This window comes from Dendrobium catenatum, unplaced genomic scaffold (assembly GCF_001605985.2).
Source record: "Dendrobium catenatum unplaced genomic scaffold, ASM160598v2 fragScaff_scaffold_1328, whole genome shotgun sequence".
In the NCBI taxonomy this organism is placed as follows: Eukaryota; Viridiplantae; Streptophyta; class Magnoliopsida; order Asparagales; family Orchidaceae; genus Dendrobium; species Dendrobium catenatum.
The window spans coordinates 325,938-352,959 of NW_021319790.1; the positions used below are offsets into that span (position 1 = coordinate 325,938).

The window sequence follows — 27,022 nt, forward strand, 5'->3', positions numbered from 1 at the left end:
ACTGTTCTGCTTCCTGCGAGCTCGTTTCCTGGACTTCTGCATTCAGATTATCAGCTTCCTCCGAGTCCTGAGAGAATATTGTCTGCTTATAAAAACAAACGTCTTCCTCCAGATCTAGATCAATCTTCATCTTCATCGTCATTTTTTCTACGAAAATTTTGACTGAAAGCATTATATATTACGATGATTCGTGCCTTAAATCATGAAAAAAAGAAGTACCAACCCTAAATTTAACGTTTGGCCGAGTCGGACTGCAAGACAAATGATTTTGACCGGATCAAGATCTCATCGGATTGCCACAAGTCAAATAAATATCCCGGCTTTCCACTTTACACATAAGCATCCTAACATACCTCTATATCCCGGATTCCACACACACAATAATTTCTCCCGATTCGGTGCTAGGGCGGCGGAAGAATTGGTTTGTTATCGGCGGCGATGGGCGGAACGCTGGTGGATCGCGCGACGAATGATGAGCTTATCGGCCCGGATTGGGCGATGAACATCGAGATCTGTGATATCTTAAATCGCGACCCGGGGTATACACTCGTGAACTCACGGATTTTTCAGCTGCTGCTTTTGTCTGTTTTTTGCTGATTTCAGCTTTTGGTCGTCAAGATTTGTTTGTGCTTGTTTCAGTTGGCTCAAATGTTTGTTGGTTTAGAGAAAGATCGGAGATTTGAACTTTCCTACTTGTTTTGATATAGCATAAAGCGAATCTGTGTACAGTTGGTACGATTTTGGTATTGGACCAAGTCTAGGGACTGCCCATTTTAATGTCGTTTCGATCACAGTTTTATCTACGTAACGTTACTATTCAAATAACCGTTTAGGTATCAATTTTATTCAGTTAACAGGTATTTGGATAATTGCGTTATCTATCAAATGCAATTTGTTTAGTTCAGTATTATCTTAATTATGTAATATTAGCTAGACAGAGGAATAGCAATTTTGATATTTCTTTTTTAGCCATTTATTTTATACATTAGATGGGTTTATAGAATATTTCTTATGAATGGGATTATCATCTATTTATGAATAGCAAAATGATGATTTTGATCTTTAATGAATCTCCTAATTTGATGCCATCTGATGATTAGATTATCTATTAGATAAAGCAAATGATCAAAAGATCAAAATCAATTGTTATGTTTTTTAGATAACATTACATTATTATGATAAATGCTCATTCACATTCTCCTAGGTCTGATTAATCAATTCGTTATGAGAATCTGAATTTGGCTTAATAAGTTGTTGATTATAAACTAGCTTGAATCACATACAACTCATAACTCGCCAAACTGAAAGTTATAAAAACCCCGTATTGACCAAACTAAAGCTCAACTCTCAAGATTGTGTTACACAACTCTTCCAAGGGGCATATGAGTCAGTCACCCATTATTCAAGACTATCCATTCAAAGAACTTGGCTAGTCGCCAAAATAACTTATTGAGGGTACTCTCTCCCCATCTGGAACATCATTAAAGTTCTTGACTAGCAAATGACTTCTAGTCCTACTCTCACTACATATCTAGCTACACTGAGATAAATATAGCCAATTTTGTACATAGGGTTATCGGTCAAGCGTGAAAGTCATGCAATCTCAAACCTTCAACAATTTCTTTGTTACATTAAATCTCTCTATGTTCTCGTCAAAATCTCTTTTTCTTTGAATTAACTATGTAGTTGGTTCAACATGTTGTTCTCTGTCAAAGGGATTCGATTGGCTTTTTGGAGATCAATTCACTAATAAATCGATTGGACTTAGCCCTTGTCAAATTCTCTTGCATCATTTGTGCTTGATTTATATCTCTAGTAAGGTCTTGGCATCTTTCCAAGTAGAATATTGGATCCAATAATAATATTAAACTAAACACTTGGCATTTGGTTGATAAAATTTGAATTTCACTATTATCTCGATAATACCATTATCTAAATAACATTGAAGCGAACAACCCTTTGAAAAAGTTTGAAGACTAAGAAAACATTATGTAGTATCTGGTTAAAGCTGGTAACAACTTGTTTTGTTTCAGTCAAAGCATATGATATTAGATTCATTCTGTGCTATTGAATGATTAAATCCAAGAGATGAGATTTCATCTTGGAATATAATGCAGCTTGGATACCAGGATAAGCAAAAAATAATAAGATCCCTTGTCAAATCCTTTCCCCTTAATGCATCTGAATAACCAAAGGATAGCTAATAATTTTATGGAGTATCTTGTCAAGCGAACCATGTTAAGGATACTGAAACTATTATCATATTACTAATTTTAACACAAGATGGAGCTTTGGAATGGTGGGTTCTTTGTTAAATTGAAGGCATGCCTCTAAAATACTGTAATGCTATAACTGTTAACTTTTTTGAGCCTGACATGATTTTGCTTCTTGGTGCTTGTTCAAATAGATTGATTTAAAAACCTAGCAGCGTCGAACTAGTCCATGGATTGTTGGTAATCAGGAGCAACAACAAATGCTTTATCACAATCCAGCTGGTTGTAAATCTAGATTTCTTCAAAATTTTAATGAACTTCTAACCATGTCATATTTGGATATACTTTTTTCATTCCTGTGAGTTTATGACCCATTCCCGTTAACATCATAATCTTATAGCTTGCTGATCTTTACCTTCCATATCAATTATACTAGACTTGCATATGACTTTTTCATTATTATCATGCCAATCCTTTCAACAGAGTTATTCTCGAGGTATTATACATTGTTTCCTTTCAGGTGCCGTTATTTTCTTTTTATCATAAAGCACTCTTGTGTTTCCTTTCTATTTTTACCCTTCATTTATATAATTATTCTTTTAGATAGCATAACAAATATATCTGTCCTGAGTTTACATCCTTTATGAATTGTAATTATTGCTAAGCAATACTTACAAATGCACCATGCTATGGCTGCCCATGCCCAACCCATCTAACCCCTACTACTCTAACTGAAGATGTATGGATAAACACATGTAGCATTACCTTTTCCTTGCTCTGCTCCCCTTCTTGCACTTCTAGTTCTCTCTCTCTCCCTCTCTCTCTCTCTCTCTCTCTCTCTCTCTCTCTATATATATATATATATATATATATATACAAAGCAACTTATTGATTAATCTTAATAGGAATTTCATTAGTTACCGTGCCGGTTTGTTTTGTGCATAAATATATATCTAATCTGTTTCTGTAGATTTAAAAAAAAAGATGTGTCGGTATGTGGTTTAAAATAATATGATTGCATGCTATTGATTAATCTGATCGGGAAGTTTACTAGTTTATCTTTTTTTTTATTTTAGTTCCCTCTCCGCCTCGCTCTCTCGTCTCTCTCCTCTACTCTATCTATAAATTTATACTCGATGATATGCTAGTATATGGTGTTAAAATGTTATGGTTGTGTAGAATTTAATGATTATTTTTTCAAGGAATGTTCCTAGTGGTTGTTTCATTTCATTTGGTGAAAATATGGTAAAACCTTTTTAGTAGGATTGCAAAGCGTTTTCAAGTTTGAGTTTGTTTGTTAAATTGCTGTTTGAGCTTGGCTTGTGATTGACTTGAGCTTATGCAATTGTGTTCAACCACAATTCGATTAAAAATATGGTTATTTGAGCTTGGTTTGAGCTTTGTTTGCGTTTGGTTCATGTTTTGATTGACGAGCTTTAAATTAGCAACTCATTTGTAAAAATAAATGAGCTTTATTAAGTCTATTAACAAGCTATACAATGGAGCTATTTTTTAGCTAGTCAAACAAGTTTTATTGAGGCTATTATTAAGTGTAGCTCATTAGCTAATCAAATGAGCCTTATGAAGTATTTTAACGATCTAACTTATCGAATAACTTGTTTGCTTATCAAACGAGTCTTATCGAACTTCTTAATGAAAACTTCTCAAGCTTATAAAATGAGAATTTAATTGAACAAGATTCTAAGGCTTCGTTTGGGATGACTTTTTTACTGCTTTAGGAAGGGGATTGGGCCGGGCCGGCGGTTGGGTGTCTTTTGGCCTAGGGTTTGGGTGGAGTTTTCAGCCAATAAGAGAAAGAGAGATGGGGAAGTAGCGGTTAGGAAAATAAGGAGAATAATTAAAAAAGAAGAAGACAAAACCGCGAGTCTTGGACTCTTCCGAAGATTGACGGGTGATACGTTGCCCTTCCCTAAGGGATTTCAAGTCACGAGCCCAGATCCATCCTGCGGTTGGTGAAAATTCCGATTCCTTTCCATAGGAATCTCACTAACGTCCTCCCAAAGAACACAAGTGCATAACACAAATTTTTATTATAATTCTATCATTCCATTACACTAGCAAGGGCCTAAAATAAAAATTACAAATAAAATTTAAGATAACGTAGGACGATCATAACCGTCGATCTTCAGCTCCTCCTTGGATAGGCATGGACGGTTGGATGTCCGCATCACCCGCTCTCTAGCAATAATCTTCAATTAGAAAGGAGCTTGGTTCTAAAGATAAAACAGTTCTTTTTAGGTTGACACTTGTCTTGATTTCAATCAAAGATGTCCAAAGTCTTTGCTAATAAATAATTTAGATGTGCAACATATCTTATTTGTTTAGTTGCTTAAATTGATTAATTTTTTGTGCATGCTTTGGTCAATTTTTGTGACATGGATCATATGTGTGTGTGTGTGTGTATATATATATATATATATGATTAGTTTTTTCTTCATTTCATGATACCCAAGCAAAATGTTTCATTTGAAAATAGTAGGATTTTTGCTTGACTAGGGAGTGTGTAATTAATCGTTTTTTGGAAAAGTTTTGAAGGTTGAAGAAGCATAGAATAATAGTAAAAAAAATATTATTATACTTGGAGAAGGCTTCCAACTATCTCTCACAATTTTAGACTCACTCAAGAAAGAATGGCATCTCACAAATCTTGGAAGGGGAACGCATGATTTGTAGGTTGCAGCTTAGAAGAGCAATAATCTCTAATGAATAAGGAATATACAAAGGATATTTATAGGAAAAGTGTGAGCAAATTGTGGAAAAATCTACTCTCATCAAATCCGCCCCAAAAATTCTGCCTCTGTTAGTGTTGTATCAAGCCCAACAATCATCTACCTTATTCATGTCATGCCAACTCTAAGTTTTGTGGGATTATTTGCACCATCTCATAAATTTGTGAAGCAATATAATTATTATTCAATTATTTCATCAATTCATGGACTGTTTTAATTACTTTTTAGTTATTGTTATCTAAATTTGTATATTTTTTTAGCTCTTCTATGATTTGATAAAAACAAAATAAATGTTGGGATGAAACACTCAATCAATTCTCCCCAAATATTATCATGGTATTAGAGACCTAGGCTTTTTTTTTTTTCCTTAGCATTTTTATAAGCCACAACCTTCACTATTGCTTTATCTAGAACTTGCAAGCCTTCATTACTATAATTAGCCTTCATCGCTCTAGCCCCTGTGCATGAGTCTTTCTTTTTGGTACCAATCATATTTTCCGCCCGTGGATCACAAAAAGCCCATGGTCCTTTGATTTTAGGTTCATTAGAATTGAGACAGGGATCTAATATTAAGTACTTGGGATGAACATTACTCAGTGGTGTTGTCTTAATTATGGAGATCCATGATTCTTGAAGTAATTGACACCAACAAAGAAAATTTGGGATATGGTAAATCAAATACATTTTAAAATCATGATGCATCCCAAATCTATGAGATTAAAACTACAATATCAATCACAAAGAAAGGAGGATGATTCATTACTGCATACTCCAATCTACTATGAGGCCTTTAGTAAGAGAAGAATTATTACAATGCATCCGCATGGAGTACATTGAAGATGCGACCCTCCTTAAAAGGTTTGTTAAAAAGGATCAAATATATGATTTTCTTGCTTGATCATACTTGTTAGTAGCGAATGACGCACCACAGCGCGAAGATTCCCGTGGAGCCATGGCCCATAGTGCACGGCGCGTCGTGCACCTTTTTAAACATGACGCACAATACAAAATAATTAAAAAAATATATTCATTAATATTAAATATCATTAAATAACAAATAATAGGTTGATTAGAGTAAAATTTAGGTATAAATATCCTGTCAAATAGCAAAAATGTTAAATCTTACATAAACTTACATCAATATATTTGAGCATGATTTAAGCATAATTTATCCTAAATCCCGGCTAATAAAAAAAATGATAGCTTTAAATCTTACAAAAAATTAAATCCCTTAAATTTTTTGATATTTTATTAATTTGAAGGTTAATTAATTAATAATTGATTATGATATTGCAAATTGCTTCCGCTATTTTGATGCACTGCACCACGCCAAGTAAATAGCGCCATATGTGTGCCACGTCGCACCATGCGCCCATGGAGCACGCCATTTTGTGCCATTGACATGTATTTGCTTGATTAAATGTTAAGTTTGATGTTGTCAGGGTAAAAATTCTTGGAAAGGAGGATTTGCCTTCTCTAGATGAATTTCATTGCCATCATTTGAATGGAAGAAGAGATGAGAGGAATAATGATTGCCAATAACTCCATAAAACTTTTAACACTAATGACAAAAGCTGTTGACATCAAACGCCTTGGTTCAAAATTATCTTCTTCCAAGGAGCACAAGCAACCACACTCAACAATGTGTTCAATAGAGATTTCCTATGGTGCACATATTACAAAGAGGCTCGATATTTAGAAGAAAGAAATAGGAAGTTTCATGGCAAGCCACTAAGTAAAAAAGTTAGGCAAACTAAGAGGACAAGCATAAGAACATAAACGTGCATATGTACATATATGGTACAAGGCATCATAAAAGAAATAGAGAAGTTAAAATGTTTAGTAGCATCACTAGAAAAGTTTCTCGATGTTAGGTACTTTTTCTCATATATTTTCAAATATTATTTCACCTTCTCATGCTTTTAAACTTACAGAGATGCATAATTTTGGTTCTTGGATTATTGATTCATGAGCTACAGACTATATGACGAAGTCTTCATACAAATTTATTTCATATGTTCCTTATCCTCACAATAAGAAAATAATCATTGCCTATGAATACTTAATAATTGTTGCTGACCAAGGAGCATTCTTATAAATAAATCCCTCACATTTTGAATTGTTCTCAGTTTGCTTAAAATTTCACTAATTTGTTATCTATTCAAAAGTTAAGTACAAATTATAAATTCAGTGTTATATTTTATCCTTCATATTTTATATTTTAGGACATGGAAGGGTGATTAAACTTACTAAAGAAAGAAACTATCTCTACTATCTTGAAGAATCCAATAATTAAAGGAGCTCCAAATTACCTGTTGTATTATCTTTACTTTCTGAAACTTTTAAAATTGATAAAGAAATGACATCACTCCAACAATGATGTTTTTGGCATTTTGTTTTATTATTCTTAAAATTATGTTTCCTATATTATTAAGAAATATTGACATTGAAGAGTTTGTGATACTTGTCATTTAGAACAATACAAGCATGATTGAATAACAAAAGAACCCATAGTCCTTTTTTTCTCATTCATAGACAACCTATTTGCTACCATAAGAGTTCTCTTTTTTCAAAAGAATATTCCAAAATAATATTGGGTAGAGGTTGTCTTAACTGTAGCTCACATCATAACCTGATTACTTATAAGAGTCTTTAGGTTCAAGGGTCCTAGTCAAGTTCTAACCAATGTTTTTCTCATCTCCACAACTCAAAGTCTCAAATAACTTTTTTTTTTTCAAGCTATTTGGAAGTGTTTTCTTTGTCCATTATGCTCAAAATAGAGGAAAGATCCAAGAGCAATTAAACCTATTTTATTGGGTGCTCTTCTATGAGAAGGGTCATGTATCTACTTATGTCAATTTTAATGTAGATGATTTATATTTTGTTGCTACTTACCCCAATAACGGGTTATCATTCACAAATAAATTCTTTCACGTAGAGCGCTCTCTTCATTGCCTCTCTCCTTAGCAAATAATTGTACTCCATAACCAACCGCTACTACACATATCAAGCCTATACCAAAACTATATTCTACTCAGCGATTACATGTGTACTTGAAAAGGAAAACATCTCAGTCGACATTAGTCTAGTCAATCAAACCAAACCCTTAGATTGAACTCTTTTAGAGAGCCATTAATACTGCAAACAATAATGTCTGTTGAACATCTCTTACTCTTACTATTGTCATATAAAAATTTTTCTCATCATCCCAAATATTTTCTTACTAGCCGTCATACTAATTCTAGCCCTAAAACTATCCCCAAGGCTTTAAATAATGAGAAGTGGATTAATGCTAAGAGACTATAAATGGAAGCCCTTTAAATGAACAAAATATGGGAGTTGGTGATACTATCAAAAGGCAAGAAATTAGTATGATGTAGATGGGTCTTTACTAAAAGGTGTAAAGCTAGAATGGTGGCAATATGCCACACTTAAACAAGTGATTGTTTATCTTGAATTTTTTTCCTATGGCTAAAAATGAATATTGTTTGAGTTATATTATCATTAGTAACAATGATTAGAAAATACAACAATTCAATGCGAAGAATGCCTTATTACATGTTGATTTAAAGGAGGTGGTGCATACTGTTAGTCTCACTAAGGTTTGGATCAAACACAAATCAAAAGCTATGTAAACTAAAAAAAATATTATATGGATTGAAGTAATCTCTAGGGGAATGGTTCGGAAGATTTGCCATGTTAATGCTCAACATGAGATACCAACAGAGTCAAGGCGACCATATTTTTTTTTGTGAAACACATGACTTCAAGAGTATCTGCCAAGGTTGTGAAAACCGGACCGGACAACGAACCAGAAGATGGAGAGGTTCAAGGTTCGACCGGTTCTACCGGTTGAACCGGATGACGTAATAAATAATAAAATTATTAAAAATTAATAAAATAAAAATCATATAATATAAGTATTATGAGTATTTAATAATATTTATAAAATTTTAAAATATATAATAAAATTTTATACATATAAATATCATTTAAGAATAATATATTTATAAGAATAATACTTAATATAATATATAAATTTATAATATAAAAAATTTATGATCATTAATATAATATAAATAATTAAATATATGACCATTTAATAATATTTATAAATTTAAAAATATATATAATAAAAAATTATAAATATAAATATCATTTAAAAATAATATATTTATAAGAATAATTTTTAATATAATATATAAATTTTAAATATTAATAATTTATAATATATATTATACTCTTGAACCGGTTGAACCGGCCGGTCCGGTCCGGTTTTCAAAACATTGGTATCTGCACTATTATTTTATGTCAAAAACATCATGATAACATGTTGTGATTGAAAGGTATGGATACTTCAAACAAGTGTGTGCTCCAAGAATTTGAAGTTAAAGAATTATGTAAGTTAAAGTACATAGGATTACGATTGCATACCCTAGACATGAAATGTTTTTATGACAACATAAATATATAACCTATTAAAAGAAACAGGGAAGTTTGGATTCATGCCTGTTAGAGCCACATAGAATTTATTCATAAATTTGAAGATGCTCCAGAAGATACAACTATTGAAAAAACTCCAATCAAAGACTTGTGAGAAAACTTTTCTACTTATCATATACTAGATTTGATATTGCCTATGTTGTTTGTGTGGTAAGTCAAGTTTTAGAACTGTACCTAGGAACTCCTGATAAAGAAATTTTATTTATGTTGGGGGGGGGGATTGGATACTTGAAGATATATAGGTATCGGGTATGCAGAATCTATGGTTGAAATGAGATCAACTTTGGGATTTCTCACATTCTTATTGGGCAACCTCATGACTTGGAGAAGTTAAAACAAGTGTGGCGGCAAAGTTAAGCAAAAAATTCGAATTTAGATCTATGGCACTATAAATATGCAAATTGTTATGGCTAGGAATTATTCCTAAAACTATAGTGGGCAACCTCATGACTTGGAGAAGTAAAAACAATGTGTGGTGACAAAGTTAAGCAAAACATTCGAATTTAGATCTATGACACTAGAAATATGCAAATTGTTATGGCTAGGAATTATCCTAAAACTTGTAAATGTTGAATGTAGATGTCCTATGAGAATATTGTCCCAATAAGTTAGTCATCAATATCACACATAATTCCATGCAATATGACCAAATAAAATATATTGAATTGAATAGGCATTTTATAAAGAAGTTATATAACAGTTTAATTTGCACTTCATTTGTCACCATGAATGGCCAACTTGAAGGCATTCTCACTAAAAGGTTATGAGGAACAATATTTCAAAAATTGGCATGCAAATTTGGAATGGATACTCGAGCTCATTAACGAGTAGCTCAACGAGCTTACGAGTTGAGTTAGGCTAAGCTCGAGCTCGAGCTCGTATAATATATGAGCTCGACTATAGGATCGTGCTCAAACTCGTTGCTCAATAAGCTTGACTCGTGAGCTTATTAACGAGTGGATTTTGAGTTGGCTCATGAGCCTGCTTGGCTCACTCCCCTAGGTCTCATCTTGTTATCATGCAGCTAATATAGACTGGAGGTGCGTCAATTTTTCACACTTATTTTAAGAGCAAAGACAATATATGTAAATTGATTATTTTTAGTGGCAGTTGTATAGTCGTTGTAGTAACTACATCTGCTTTGGTTAGGATGAAGCTTACCTTGACGCCTCACACATAACCATATAAAGTTGCTTGGGCTGATAAGACCTCCATCTCTATCACCCATTATTGTATTATAGCCATTCAACTAGAACAATATATTGATAAGATTTGGTGTGATGGTCATTATATGGATGTTTCCCTCATACTCCTAAGATGAACTTGGTTTTTTATTTGGGTGCTACAATTTATGGATGGTCAAACACACATGCTTTTATGTTTCACTGCAAGCAATTTGTGCTAAATCTTGCTAAGTCAAAGAAAATTGCACCATAATAGCCTTGGGATTCCTCTACCTCTTTAGAAAAGAAATATTTCTAGTTGAAGCTCTTAAAAAATCAACTCTTAATCTGATTCCTATAAAGTTGTGAGAAAGATAAATGTTAATATTTATTAGATAAATCTTCCTATGGATGTGTTAGATATAATGTTGTACTATGGAGAAGCCTAAGATGTTATTACTCCATTTGCAAATAGTACTAACATGCATGTTGATGTTCCTTTGTCGACCCCTTTATCGTTTTGTCGCATAAGATCCAACCATCTTAGCCAAAATTTTGATGGCTAGATTATCATCACATTTGATGGAGGCATTCAAAGGTTCCTGGTTTGTTGGCAAGGATTGTATTCATGGAGGATTTATGGCTTACTTTTGGTAGTTACATCAATTGAACCCACAATTACTCTAGGTTTTTTAGAATTTTCATCCTCCAAAGGAGAATCTTTTGAAGTTAGGGAGTGCTAATGCAAATCATCATCATCATCATCATCGTTGTTGTCATCCTATAATCTAATATTTGTGTACCACACATAGTTGAATCTTGGACCTTAATACTTTTGGACCTTTCTTTCATGATATTTTGAGTCTATATGTATTGAGTGTTGTTAGTATTTTGTGTCACGATGTTATAATGGGTTGTTTTCTTATGTTGCAACCCATGTTAGGTGCTTATGTTATTAGGATTTGTAGTAGGTATGATAATAGTGATAGGTATGGTGATGGTAGTAGTTAGGGTAATGGTGGTAGGCATAGTAATGTTGATACTTATGGTTGTGATGGTAGGTATAGAAATAATGATGGTATGCTTGAATTTGGTGGTAGGCGTGTGTCTGTTAGTCTCTCTGTCATTTATATAAATAGGTGGCCTCTTGTAATGCTAGGTACTTGGCTTTTGCGATAAAAGTATCTTATGTAGTTTTCTACACTTTTGTGTGCTTCTACTCCCAAGTGAAGGACTGCTTACGTGTATGAGTTCCCGGCTCTTAAAAAGAACTTCTAAGGAAGGAACAAGATCATAGTGATGATGAAACTCTTTTAGAGGTCGATTTCAACTTATCCCCGCTTCGCTATTGATTATCTTAAATTCATTATAGGTTAAGTCGTTCATATATTTTTATTTCTTCTTTACTTTTATCGGGATTGAACATCTAGTATGGTTAACATATCAATAACTTGGATAATGCCACTCTTATCAAGTTCTTGTTATTATATGTGTGTTCAATATTAGTTGCATGTTTACAGTACTCACCTGTAAATATTTTAAGGACTACTGATGTGATCAATCTAATTATATTCATACCATGCTGAGTTGCATTTGTTCTGCATCATCTGCTAACTTTGTTCTAAAAGCTATCTATGCTTCCACTATTAATGATAGATATGAGGATCATATTGTGTTTTGTGATGTCAAACTTAATTGTGATATTCATGAATTACCATGCGAAGCATCATAGTTTTGCCCAAATTCACAATATAAATATCTAACACTTCATCTGCCGGAGCCAAATTTTTCAAGCTTGGCTGAGTGATACAAATCCCAAAGTCTTTATTCATTGAAAAGACAGATCATGTGTTTTTATTGATTTTTTTGTCCCTATGTCAGTTTTTAAATATATCTTGATTTGTTATAAAAAATGCCCATCATAGGGATCTCATGTGATTTTGATGTGTTCTTTAGTATTTGATTACCTTGATAGGAATGGTTTACTACTATATGTTATTTCAATCTAGCATTCATTGGATTTTTTAGTGTTTCTGTTTCTCCTGAGGTGGCTGTACTTTTGTTTCCATATTATGTCTAGGTTGGTTGGCAGCTTGCACTATTTGCAAATGCTAAAGTGGCATTCCTTATTTTACTCTGCTGATTATATTGTTAGCAAGGCCAGTTCCGCTGTTAGAAATGCAGCTTTTTAACGGCTTCTTACCGTACCTAGGATAAATTATTTAATACCCTGCTATATATGATCTAGTTCTGTGCAGGGAAGTCAGTTATCTTATTTGGCTGTAGATGCATTCCTTTTCGTTATGAAATCCTGAATTCTGTGGAGTTAGACTGGCCTTCCTTCTGTGGTAGTTTTGATTGTTTGCTCCTTCGGTCAGTTTCAGTACTATAACCGAATTGAATTTTGCTCTTTTGTGATTGGAAATTTTTGTATTAATGGATCTAATGCTTCTGAAATTTAAACTTACAAAATTTTACGAGGTTTTGGATAATTGAGAACTTGTTGATTTTGGGTCGTTTAAGTTATAAATAGGATCTTCACGGCATATAATTTACAATGAATAATTGAATACAATTTAAATTATCTTGCAAACTATTGTGTGTACAATTTGATATGGATTTTTCAAGCACATTGCAAGTTTTAATGATAAATCTTGGGTTTGAAGTATCACGTTTTGCATCATTTATGCTAACATCCATTTATGTACAATTATTTCAAGCTTACTTTCTTGAATTGGGCATTTCTAGGGTTGGGTTGATTTCTAGATGTTGAACCATTTGTGGGTCAAAATTAACTCAGTACTTGGCCCTGTCTCCTTCGTGCAACTCGCAGATCTACAATTGCCTAATTAACAACTAATATTATTGCCTGATGAGCTTACAGATGGAAGCTTCTAGCTTGTACAAATGACCCAAGTTCTAGAGTGGGAATGCATCCTACTTTATAGTGTTGCGCATACTTGAATATATTTTGTTCTCCTCTCTCTGTGGAAGAATTTAAAAACGTTGGATTAGCAGACATCTATTTACGACTTCTTTGGGGAGGTCTAGATCATTTTTGTGCTTATCTGGAGAAATAATCCCTGCAGCACATAAGTTTACACTATTCTGTGTGCATCTTTATTCCACTTCACATGTAGAGACCATTATTATGCTGAGTTTACTTCTCAATATTTTTTTTGGGGAATATTTAGGTCAATTAAGACACATTTATACACACATCACATATGCAAGACTCGAACCTAATAACTTTTGGTTGATAGCCAAAGCTCACAACCAACAGACCAAGGTGATTTGTGTTTACTTCTCAATGTTGATGAGCACTCTCTTTAATAACTATATCTATATATTTTGCACTGTTTGCAGTCAAGCGAGAGATGTTGTGAAAGGCATAAAAAAACGACTTGTGAGCAAGAATCCAAAGGTTCAGCTTCTTGCACTAACGGTATGCACTTTACGCTTATCTATAATGTGCTTTCTACTTTGAAGACAATTTTGATTAGTATGCTTGTTGGATGCTTTTTGAATGAGAACATCTACTGCAAATATTTGTGATATCTTTGCTTAATCTTATGGTAAAAAATGGGGTGGGATTTTGTTAAATTTGGGCTGAATAGAGCGATCTAAATCTTAGTTGGTTACTAGGTGGTGAAACCAGTTTAATATCAATCCAATCCAACTAGGTTTGCAGGTTCTTTTTGTTTAATGTTTCAATTCAGGTTAATATGTGAACAAATTGTTCAATGGAGGCAGAAAAAATAAAGCAGCAGCTGGAAGAGAAATACCATCCCTTTCCAATTTAAAAAAAATACTATGTGGAAGAGGAAGATTATCTTGTTGTACTGTTAGTCAATCCACATTTTCTTCTCTTCTCAAATAAATGTGAGATAACTTAAATTGTTGAACTAGGTGACGACTATGCTGAATTGTCGAATAACTAGTTGATGATTTGGCTAGTTGTTTGTGCGTGTGAGATACACCTGCTCACACACTTATCAATTCACAACCAACTAGTCAACTCATCAATTTAGTTTAGTTTGTCTTCAAATCAACTATGATTTGGAATCAAATTGACTCAAGCATCAAAAGTGAAAACTGAAATTAAATTGATTAAAATTGTAACTATGCTAAACCAAAGGATGAAAAACTATAAGTGTTGCAATTTTCATTGGTTTTATTTGGTTCAATTTAGCTTTACTTCGCAAGTACTTGTAATAATGATGATTTATAAACTCTAAAATTGGAATTTATCATTTATGCTTGATTATATTACTAAAAAGAAGATCATGTAGTAACATAATTTGGTTCGGATCTTTTTTTCTTCAGTAAATTAAAAGAATGTAAGCTGTAAAATTGGGAGAAATCATGTTTGTTTGATTATATTTGTCAAAAAAGATCATGCATTAGCATAATTTGGTTCGATTTTTTTTTTTCAGTTTATTGAAACCTTAAACCTAAACTGAAATAAATATTCATTTTATGTAAATTTCCACACCGTAACAAAATCAAACTCAAAATGATTGATTGTTTTTTTGTTTGGTTCAAGTTTTAGTTTTTTTTTTGCTCTCTTAGAGAGTGACAAGTTTGCTAGATGTGTCATATTAGTGTGTATAAGAGAGAGCGTGAGAGCTTTAAACGTTGATTGGACTTTGTCATGATCACAGGGGCCATGCATTGGGTGTTTGGTTGTAATTAATCATGGGGGCTTGTTTCTTTGAAATTTCGACCCAAAAATTAAAATGAATCTTGTTTGAATCTCTATTTTATTCATGGAAAATAATTGGAATATATTTACTCAATCTGCGTTTGAGGATTCTCACAAGGTGGAGGGATGTGTATTCTTTCTTGGGACTAGTATATTTTTCCTTTTTTCCACCATTTGGCGGCGTCCTTTCTAATCCCTCACAAACACAGAAACACAACACAAGTTTTCCTCTATAGCAATTTGATGTAGAACTAAAATGGATGCAATGATTTTTGTTAAGATTTTGCACAACTTCTTGATTAGAGAAATAACAAATAAATTTATTAGCAAATAAAACGACAAATCAAAACGTAAGAGGGGTCACTACTGTTTAGGCTTAAGTTGCATAACAAAAGATTTGAAGCTTCAAAATGTCATAAGAAATTAAGATCATGCCAAAGTAATAGTGTCAACAAAATCCCTAGTCTAACATTGAGATTATTAAGCAAATGAATATGCTCAAATTCCTACGTTTACTAAGCTTAGCAGAAACAGGCGAAGGCGTCCTTCGTGACTACAATCAAATCACAAGAAATGGTTAGGCTTAAGAAATACAAGAAGAGGGAAAAGTAGAACCTCCGTCAAGGATTAGCAGCAATCCTCCACTCAATGATCTCATGTTGTTCTTCAATAGCTTCAACCAAGGTGTCCAAGATGTGCTCTAGGTAGTCTTCCACCGTATGGTCAATTCTCGGGTTGACGTCGAAGAAGGTTGAGTGGAGAATGTGCACAAACCCGTGTCGTCGTAAACAAGTCCGTAATCAGTATCGGGATCGGTCATTCATCAATGCTAATTGCTGATTTCCTTCAAGAATTACTTGCAAACTTGAATCCTGTTGAAGAGGAAAAAGTTTCTCTAAAATTTTGAGATGGGGCAAAGAGGGGTGGCCGGCCACGAGGGAGGGATGAGGAGCTAAAATTATTTCAGGTTTTAGGAGGTTTAGATGGAGGGAAAGTTCAATTCAAACACCTCCTAATTATTTTCTTGATTGAGAATAATTAGAGGAAGATATTGAGGAGAGGGGGCGGCGGCCAAGCAAGAGAGGGAAGGGGATTTAATTTGCTTCCAATAAGAGAGATCCTCTTTTGGGAAGAAATTAAATAGAAGAGATATTAGGAGCTTTCGGCCAAAAGAGGTGGGCTTGTGGTTTGAATTGTTTCCAAAAGGGTGAAGTGATTTTAGGAAATAATTACAATGGAGATCTATGGGGCCGACGACATTGGGAGTAAGAGGGAATTATGGAGGCATTCAATGCTTTCTTTAACTTAAGAAATTAAAATTGGAATGAGAGATTCATCCCAATTTAATTTAAATTCAAATAGGCTTTGAATTAGGAAGTTGCCTAAAATCGGATTATAATTTAGGTAACGATTTGAAATTCAAATGGATTCGAATTTACTCATAAATAGAGTTACCTAAAATATGAAAGGCTAATTTAGGAAAGGTTTAATGACAAATTGATGATGGAGAGAAGGACCAAGAGGAGGGGTCGGCAGGTTGGCGGTTTGGCCGTGGATGATGGTGGTGGGGTTTGGGCTTAACCGATGGGTGGGAGTGGGGAATTAGGGTGGCCGGCGGCTTAGGGATTTCGGGGAGATTCTAGGCCGGCGGCTAGTGGGAGAGGGGAAGGGGAAAAAGAAGATAGGGAAGTAGAACCATGAACTTGACTTATCTAGGTTGGTGGGTGATGCGCGATTCATCCCTCTCCTAGGGATCTTTCTCCATGATTCTCAAGCTCTCACTAGAAAATAAAGTGTAGAAATTTTCTTTGATAAACATTCATTCATTCCCCTAAAGAGAACAAGGAGGGCAATATAAAGCCTCATACAAATGACTTAAAGACAAAAGACAACAAATGCCCCCAGGGCTTACATACGACATCCCTTAATAAAAGGGTACAACGGGAAACTAAATAAAGCAAATAAAATGCGACAACATAAATAAGAAAATCATAGAATAAATCAAAAATACAATGACTCAATCGTGGCAGTAGATTGGCGGCCACGCCTCTGATAAACCTTCCATGATGTCCCCATCACAGTTACTTTAGACTAAGGCTTGCTACACATTTAGTAACTCTATTTTACTATTAATCTAATCATTCGAGTTAATTATCAAACTATGCGAAACATCTTCCATAAAAGTGTCGTTCACTTTCTTTCTTTCTTTTTTTCAGCAAATCCTTTGTGAGTTCTCTTTCTATCTCAGCCATATTGTAGTTAAGATACCATTATAGCTTGGACAATATTTAGAGTTGTATCTTCCAAAGCAACGTAGGTTCCCTGCTCTCTCACTTCCCCATCCTCGAGTGTCAAGAGAAATGCATCTAGGTGGAAGAAAAGATGTGATTTTTTTGTTAAAAAGGGAGTGTGAGGGAGGAAGCTTGACCCATTAGCTTCTTGTTTATTAGGCAGCACAAATGTTGGTGTTCCACTCACATTGATGATGGCAAGGCTGAGGTGGACTTATCTAAAAGGCATCCCAGGATTGGTTTTCTTGAGCCCAAATGGCTCTTTAGTCATCCTTATACTCCCTTCTTCCCCAATTTCACTGTCTCCTTAGAGAATTTGATTTTTAACCGGACACAATGGAAAAAAAATGATTCATGTAGCCAACCCCACGTAGTGGGACAAAGGCTTTATGTTATTGTTGTTTTTATTATTGATGTTAGTACTAAGCCTTGCTTCTTGATTCATTGAGACTCATCTGATGTGGTCTCGAATTGTACCCTAGTCTTTATCTCTCTGCATGTCTTTTGCCTCTCATTAGCAATGGATTGAGCATACAGCAGTGATGAGTAGATGAGCGGAGTGCTGGTTTTGAGTGTTCAAAGGAAAACCTTGTGTTTGTTCGTGAAGGCTTGGATCAAAGAGCGACTAAAATACTTGAAAAAACTTGTCCAAGTGTGATACACATTATTGATTTTACTCTTCTTTTAATTAAGACACCTCTGGCAAGCTAGTAAAAACTTCAGTTGAGTTTGACATTCAACGGTAGATAAGTTTGTCCCAATCCAATTTCGATAGTAAATTTGTGTTAGACCGGTCCAATGAACCGGTCTAGCTGGTCCATACAGGACTGACCGGCTCACGGAGACAAGAGGGGGAAGAATTCCACCACTCCTACATTGCTGATCGAACCGCATGAACCAACATACATGTTTAGGAAGATTTTTGAAGGGAGTTGGGAGGGAAATTTTGAAGTAGGGGTTGTTTAGAGATTTCCTTTTGAATTGTAGGCATTAAATAGTTTGTTTTCCTAGGCTTAGGGCATCTTGAATTTGGCTGAAATTTGAGATCTCTTAGGTTTTTAGGCTCTAGCGGCATCTAGAGATTTGAGAGAGATAGATCCTTCTCTTAAATAGAGGATCAATTGTATCTTGCTATTTTTCCTCCATTAGTTTGATTATTGTAATAAAAACTACTATTTTCTGGTTTTTCCATTAGATCATTCTCGCTGAGTTTGTGGATCGTTCTCGCTGTTTTTGTTAAGATCATGAGGTTTTACTTGTGAACTTCAAGTATTTCTTAACCATTTGCCTTACATCATGTTCATGAGTCTGTTAATCGTTTGCCAGGTGATTTTTAATAGTATAGTTTTAAGGTTATGAACCTGTTACTTATAATGAATAATTACTAATCTCTTCAGGCCATCATGGTTAATGGCAGACAATATATCTTTACACAAGGCTTGTTAATTGATACTCAATGAAATCATATCTTAGTTTCTTTATGCCTTCTTTCTTTCAAGCATGTTCAAATGTTGTTTGTGCATTATGTTTCATCCATGTCAGGCAGAGATGCATATTTCCTTGACTAATTTAATAACAAATTATTTGTTTGTCAATTATAACTCAGCTCCTGGAGACGGTTATAAAGAATTGTGGGGATATAGTCCACTTGCAAGTAGCGGAGAAAGACATACTCCATGAAATGGTGAAGATAGTGAAGAAAAAGGTTGTGAAATATCATTTAAAGCTTCAGCTTAATGCATGGTTCATGTGATGGTTGTAATTTCTTGTTTCTTTTGATGCAGAACCCTGATATTCATGTCAAGGAAAAGATATTGGTATTGATAGACACATGGCAGGAAGCTTTTGGTGGCTCACGGGCTAGATATCCACAGTATTATGTAGCATATCAGGAGTTATTGGTATTGCTTGATTCTGTGTTCTGTTCAATAAGTGCTATTCTGCAGTTCATGTGTGAATTGCAATTGCACACGCCTGCTTGATATCCACCAATTGCATAGTTTGTTTTTTGTACCGTTTTAATTACTTTCCTAGCAATACTTAAAGTTTTGTTTTTTTTAATTCCAGGCTTATAATATTAATATTTTCTCATGTAAGATTTGCTTATTCTTCAGCGGCTTGGTGCTGTGTTTCCTCAAAGGTCTGAGAGGTCTGCACCTATTTTTACTCCTCCACAAACACAGCCGTTGACTAGCTATCCTCCAAATTTGAGAAATGCTAACTATGGAGAAGATTTATCTGAGTCTTCTGCCCCACCTGATTTTCCTACCTTGAGGTATAGTTTCTTTCTTATGGACTTTTTTTAAGCATATTATATTGACAGGAGGATCTTATAACGACACGTTTCTTTTTATGCTTGTGTTGTGCTGTCTGCCAGCCCTTAATAGGTGGCATGCAAATGAGTTAAGTCCAACAAGAATGCAAGATGGCATGCTATTGTAACTTACATTCCAAAACTTGTCAATAGTAGTTCGAATACATCAAGTTATTATGATTTTAAATTATGGCAATAAAAATATAAATGACACTAGAATCCAGGGATACTCTTTGAGGATTCTTCACCTAGTTACAGGGGTGGATTTGGTAAAATGCATTCTGTGCGCGGGTGACCAAAAAAAAAGATTGTTATGATATTTCACTTGATCTTGCTGTTTTATCAGAATATTTGTTGAGGTTGCTCATGAAAATGTTGGACTCTACATGGAAATGACGAAAGAAGTGAATTTGAATGATTTTTGAAATGATTTTTGAAATGTTGAAATTAAAAATTTAGCATTTATTTAGAAATTTTCAAGGAATCAACTGGTATAAATAATAATTTTGTTTTCATTATTTTAATTGGATGGGTAATGCTAGATTAGGGGTGTCAATTTCGGGTCACGGGTTGGGTTCGGGTCGGACCCGGAACCGACCCGGGTTCAAACAGGTCGACCCTAACCCGACCCGATTAGGTAAATGGGTCGGAAATGCGAACCCGGATCCGACCCGGCGGGTTGCCAGGTTGACCCGACCCGACCCGGGAAAGCTGGTCGAGCGGAGCGGTCGCGAAGCGGGGTCGGGCACGGAGCTGTCGCGCGGGGGTCGGGCGCGGAGCTGTAGCGTGGGGCGAGCGCGCGCCGGATTTTCCGGGTCGGGTTTTCGTGTCGTGTCAAATATTGACACCCCTATGCTAGATAGCTTGATAGTCTAAAATGCCTCTACTTTTATCACAGTTACTATGCTTATGATTAGGATTTTGCCGTTTGGTACGATACATACCATGAGAGATTACTGAATTTTGTTTAGTTGATGTTCCATGCTGATTTAACCACCCATTTAGCATGTGTTAAAACAATGAATATTGGACAAAATGTGTAATTTTCACATGGAAATTACTATTTAAAATGAATCTCATGTTTGGTGAATATGTTCTAACTATCATGAATAACTCGTGGATGATATTTCCAAGCCATTTGAAACATTGCAGTTTTGGAAATTACTAATCTTTTCTTAATTGATCCAAGCCAACCATCAAGAATATTGGATGCATCTAACAGTTGAGAAAATGATTGTTAAATATCGTTAAGTTGTTTATGGTTCTAGATTTGATGATGTCAAAGAGGTCAAACAGTCTTGATATTATGTTTAATGATGGGGTTTAAGGGTGAGAAATATATGGTGGAATATGCTCATGACATGATATGAGTTTAAAATACTTTGTTTATTTTTAATATTATTTAATTTTATTTTATTGGAACAAAGTAACATTGAAAGTGGATTCTTCCCTTACAAGAACGGAATCAATTTCTTACCTTGAAACTGAGATTTAGCTGTTGAAGGTATGATCACTACATCAAAACAAATGTGGACGAACTCCCAGAACTTTAAACAAACTGCCTTTGAGAGACAAGAAAGTGGCTGGCCAGGAATTTTTCCTTAATGATTGGAATTTTGTAGATTTGATTATAGATAGATATGTTGATTATACTCGCATGATCAAAAGCTAATACGCCCAATTGCCTAACTGCTATGTATAAATATATGTATGTATGTATGGATGGATGCATATATATGTATGTGTATATGCGTGTCTTCTGCGTGCATGTATGTATGTGTGTATTCATATTTGCATGCGTCTGTGTTTGTGTGCGCATGTGTATTTATTTATCTTTAAATTTCAGGCACTATTTGGTTGCAAGTAGGACTGTAAATGTGGATTTATCTTATAATCCTCTATTTAGTTGGCTTTAATTATGCAATATTTTTGAGTTTGATAATTTTTACATTTGCCTAATCACTTTCCTAGTCAAAGAACATTATCTGAATTCAGAAGCATGTATCTTTTCAGTGTTACAGAAATTCAGAATGCTCGTGGTATTATGGATGTACTTGCAGAGATGCTAAATGCTTTAGATCCCGGAAATAGAGAGGTTAGTCGATGCGGAAATTTAAATTTATGCTACTACCTTAAAACAATTATTTTATTTGGTTCCTGAAGGAATTGTAATTTTCTGAATGTAAAGCAGCAATGAAAGGCAAATTTCTCCCAAAAACTCAAACAACAAGAGTGCTCCATTTCAAAAAAGAGCCATCTCCGATTTAAAAAAAAACCCCTTAAATTAAAAAATATATTTAAGAATAATCATAAAAAACAGTCATATCACTTATATCAAATCTATCTATTATCCTATCAATATAAATATTATAAAATTTCAAATCGAGAGTTTCTTAAAAACTCAAGGGACTTCACTTCAAAATAGAGCCCTCTCCAAAATTTTAAATTGTTATTTTCTTTTTAAAGTAAAATGAAGTATTGTTCATTTAAAAGTCAACATGAAAGCATTGTCAAGGCACCTCTATTAAATTTCAATATTATGTATATATATATATATCATGTAATCTTTTAATTATTAAAATGATTCTAAATTAATTAATATAAATAGTCAATTTGATACTCAATTTCTCTTGTCTAAATAATAACAAATTTACATTAATTTTAAATATTTAATATATTAAAAAAAGATAATGTGCTCATCATTATTGTCACGATTTAGCTTGGGTGTATAAATGAATCAAAGATGGGTACGGATGACCACAATGTTGGGAGGTGAACTAGTCATGTATGCCCACTTTATAATTACTAAAAGAAAACTTTTGTAATATAATGGTAAAATGGTCACTATGTAAATAATTCACAACTTTCTATATTCTTTATAGAAATTTCATATAAACATTCATAATAATGTATGACCATCCAAAGCATTTAAGAACCACTAAACCCTAAAATAATTTGTTTTATTCATCATTTATTATTTAATGAAAATACCCTTTTGAGCCTAATAGTTTGGATAATTGGATGAGCTCGATTATTAGCGTTATTAACTTAGTAATACATTTTAATTAGTATGATATTATGGGGCCTTTAAATCATATTTAGAATTATCAAATATCATTAAATTGAATATATTTATTTTAATAGAATTCATAATCAATTTTGATTAACTTTGTTAGGAATATTTAATTAATCGTTAATCATCTTATTGATTTAGGAGGTTTCCCGCCAAAGTCTAATAGAAGATGAAAGATGTTTCAAAGTAAGGTTTTTTAATATATATAATCAATAATTTATCAATACAACAACAACAATATCGAGCGTTTATCTCACTACTTGGGGTTGTTGGCTACATGAATCCTTTTTCTTCATTGTGTCATGTTAAGAGTTAAATTCCCATTTAAATCTGATAAAAAAGATCATTTCTAATATTTTCTAAACAAGTCTTTTAAGGTCTACCTCTACCTTTCTTAACATAAGTTAAATCTAATAAATCTACTTTACTAATCGGGTTATCGGAAAGCCATCGTTTTATGTGACCAAACCATCTAAAGCTACTCTCTCTAATCTTATCTTACACCGTAGCTACACCAACGTTTTCACGTATATGCTCGTTTTGTATCCAGTCTCTAAGAGTAAAGCCTGAGCATCCTCATCTCTGTTGCTTCTCTTTTAATGGCCAACAATTTGCACCATAAAACATTGCAGGTCTAACCACCATCTTGTAGAATTTTTCCTTCAGTTTGAGGGGGACTTTTCTATCACACAACAAGCCCGATGCATTCCTCCACTTCAACCATCCAACTTGAATTCTACTAATAATATCCCCATCTATTTCACCATCACTCTGAAAAATAGGCTTAAGATATAAAAAATGTGTACTCTTATTAATGACTTGATCACCCAAAGTCACAATTCCTCTATTAGATCTATTGTTACTAAAATTACACTCTATATATTCAATTTTAGATCTACTCAAATGAAAGCCCTCCATAATTCAAGTTTATCTTCACAACTCTTCTCTAGTCTTATCACAACTCTTCTCTAGTCTTATCAACAAAGAAGAATATCATTAACAAAAAACATACACCAGGATACAATCTCTTGTAAATGTCTAGTGAGAACATCCATGACTAAAGCAAAAGGATGTAGCTTAAGGCTAATCATTGGTGTAATCCAACTGAAATAGGAAAATTCTTGGTCAAACTACTTTGTGTTTGAACATAAGTAACAACATCTCCTACATACATATCATTAATGATTTGAATATAAGCATTAATAACCTTTTTTTTTCCTAGAACTCTCCATAGCACTTCTATTGAAATTTTATCATATGTTTTATCTAAATCAATAAGTATCATATGTAGATCCTCCTTATTCTCTCTATACTTCTCCATCAAACCTCTCAATATCATATGTAGATCCTCTCAATAATTTATCAATCTAATTTATAATTAATTAATATAAATAATCAAAGTGAAAAAGGACTTTTATCAACTAGTTATTGTAATGCTGAAATGAATCCGAAGGCTAGTTTTAAGTATTATTGACATTAAAATTCCAAATGTAATAACTTTTAGTCATTTAAACTAATATTTTATTACATGCATCAGTGTATCATGTTATCAAAATAACGTAACAAGTTATCAATTTTATCTTTGAAATAACCTATGCAATAAATATAGAAATTATTGTATAACATCTAATATAAAAAATAATTTCAAATACATTTTTATGAAGTTAAAAGGAGCTATTTCTGTGTGGGATTTGTATATCTTATTAGTCTAGTCTGAATTATATGCGACTTTCCTTGTTAAGGAACATTCATGATACAGCTAATCAGAGCTGATTGCATTTTATCCCTAAATTGAAATCTCTCTTGGGCTGTAACCAGTTAAAAAATTCTAAAACATGCCTTTGCCAATTTGCAGGGTCTTCGGCAGGAGGTTATTGTTGATCTTGTTGAGCAATGTCGTTCTTACAAGCAAAGAGTGATGCAGCTTGTGAATTCAACCTCGTAATAGCTTATTCCTTTACGACCTGGACATTTTCAGATCCATGAATTTAACATTCATACAAATTAAAATGCTATGATTCATTTTAAAACTTTTGGTTAGCATTTTAAAATGCCTTTTGCTTATTTGTTTTATATGATTTTAGGGATGAGGAGCTACTTTCCCAAGGGCTTACTCTTAATGATGATCTGCAACGTGTTTTGGCAAAACATGACGCCATTGCTGCTGGAATCGCTGTTCGCATAGAGAAACCTAAGTCTCTTCAGGCACTCGTTGATATTGATGATTCTAAAACAACCACAAAAGATAGCAGCAAACAGCCACAGCAAAGGTAGTTCATTTCTTGCAGTAACGTGAACTTTTTTAACCCAACTTTGAACAATTTATCTTCCTCGTACTGCCTAATCTACCCATATTGATCACTAACCAATTTGCTTAAAATACCCTTCTACTGATGAATTTTGCATTTGCTGTGAAGTTTTATAATCCAACTTCTCAACATGATTCAAAGGCTGGATGTCAGTTTCTAGCAAATTTCTAGTGCTTCGCATGTAGTTGATTATATTGAAATAATATTGCATAAATATCCCAAGGCATAATTTATGTGATCTCCAGATCTTCTGCAAGCACAAGTAGCCCGTCTCCTTTTGAGCAATTAGCATTACCTGCTCCCCCAGCATCAAATGGTTCTGCAATCCCAGCAAAGAAAGTTGATCCTCTTATGGACCTCCTGAGTGGCGAAGATTTCAATGCACCTCCTACAAATTCACTGGCCCTTGTACCTGTCAGTGAACCAGTAGCTTCTCCTTCACCTAATCAGAACATTCTAGCCCTTGTGGACATGTTTCCTCAAAGTAATAATAACAACAGCAATGTCAATCAATCTACTCCTTTTGGCTCCACTGCAGCATTTCCAGCATCACAGACACCTTCTGCTGCTCCACCCCAGCTTCAGCAACAGTCCCTGCAACAGCCTTCCATTTATTCCAATGAAGGTGTTCCGACGGCAACGGAATCTCAGTTTGAGCAGGCAAACTATGGTACCGGAACGCAGAGAAATCATGCAAATCCTTCCTGGAATGGCCAACAACAATCATTTGGCTATGGTAAGGACCTCTGCATCTTATTGTACCTCATCCCTTCATCCTATGCTTTCTTCATCATTCTTATTTACAGTTGCATGTACCATAATATTGTGAAAACTTGTTTTCTTCAGCAGGTATGAATGATCAAGGTGGAGATTTACCCCCACCACCATGGGAATCTCAGCCAGTGCAGACTAATCAAGTACCTGCTCAACATCACCAAGTTCCTCAAGCAATGCAAGCAAGTCAGATTGCGGGGATGCAGAGTCCTACAGCTATGCAGAATGGCCTTCCAGCAGGGCTGCAGCCCCAGCCTATGCAGAGTCCTCAAACTGGGGGAATGTTTCCTCAAACTGTGCAACCCAACCAGTTTGGAGGTATGTATCTTCCGCAAATGCAGATTAACCCAGCTGGAGGTATCTATAACCCTCCAATACATGGAGGACCATTTGTTGCTATTCCTCAGCAACCTATGTATGGAATCCAAATGACTGGTTATTTACAAGGACTGCAGCAGCCACAACTTTATGGTCAAATGGGACAAGTATACCCATATCCAAACCCAAATGATCTTTCTCAAAGAGTTTATGGACTCTCCATGCAAGACAATAGATACATGAACACTAGCTCTAGCTCGTCTTATCCGAGGCCATCTTCGTCATCGTTCTTGCCAATGTCGAACAACAAACCACAGAAGCCTGAGGATAAACTGTTTGGTGATCTTGTTAATATTGCCAAATCAAAGACAAATAAACCCATCAGTAAAGTAGGGAGCTTGTAAAATTTGGTGACTCCATTTGTGCTTTACTTTAAATTGTTTTTGGTTTGCATGTTTTCCACTGATTCAGTGATTCTACATATATGCATATTCTTGCATTTCAGCATCATTTTGTATTATGTTTTCTCTGTTGATTTTTTTTCTGATGTATATCTTCACTTGGAAGGGGGAAATAAAGAATTAATTAGTTTGTGAGTTTAGGCTTCAA

The 27,022-nt window shown here is 34.2% G+C and overlaps 1 protein-coding gene across 2 annotated transcripts; it reads left to right on the top strand.

Moving 5' to 3' along the window:
* The first annotated feature begins 326 nt into the window (after window positions 1-326).
* On the top strand, window positions 327-27,022 carry LOC110093196 (TOM1-like protein 9). Of its 2 annotated transcripts, none has more exons than XM_020818010.2 (10): window positions 327-539; window positions 13,996-14,074; window positions 19,232-19,330; window positions 19,410-19,526; window positions 19,740-19,900; window positions 21,953-22,034; window positions 24,868-24,953; window positions 25,097-25,282; window positions 25,567-26,057; window positions 26,168-27,022. In XM_020818010.2, exons 1-10 carry the CDS (start codon window positions 439-441, stop codon window positions 26,815-26,817), a joined length of 2,052 nt encoding a protein of 683 aa, XP_020673669.1. In that variant the 5' UTR covers window positions 327-438; the 3' UTR covers window positions 26,818-27,022. The 2 variants fall into 2 exon arrangements, with proteins under 2 accessions (XP_020673669.1, XP_020673670.1); XM_020818011.2 differs by having other exon boundaries at window positions 26,171-27,022.

Bases quoted from the DNA above. Each gene is read 5' to 3' on its own strand.
- LOC110093196 (XM_020818010.2), top strand. From the start codon at position 439: ATGGGCGGAACGCTGGTGGATCGCGCGACGAATGATGAGCTTATCGGC. The intron at 19,527-19,739 runs GTATTGCTTGAT...CTTATTCTTCAG, and splicing joins TAGCATATCAGGAGTTATTG to CGGCTTGGTGCTGTGTTTCC. The intron at 24,954-25,096 runs GTAATAGCTTAT...ATATGATTTTAG, and splicing joins CAGCTTGTGAATTCAACCTC to GGATGAGGAGCTACTTTCCC.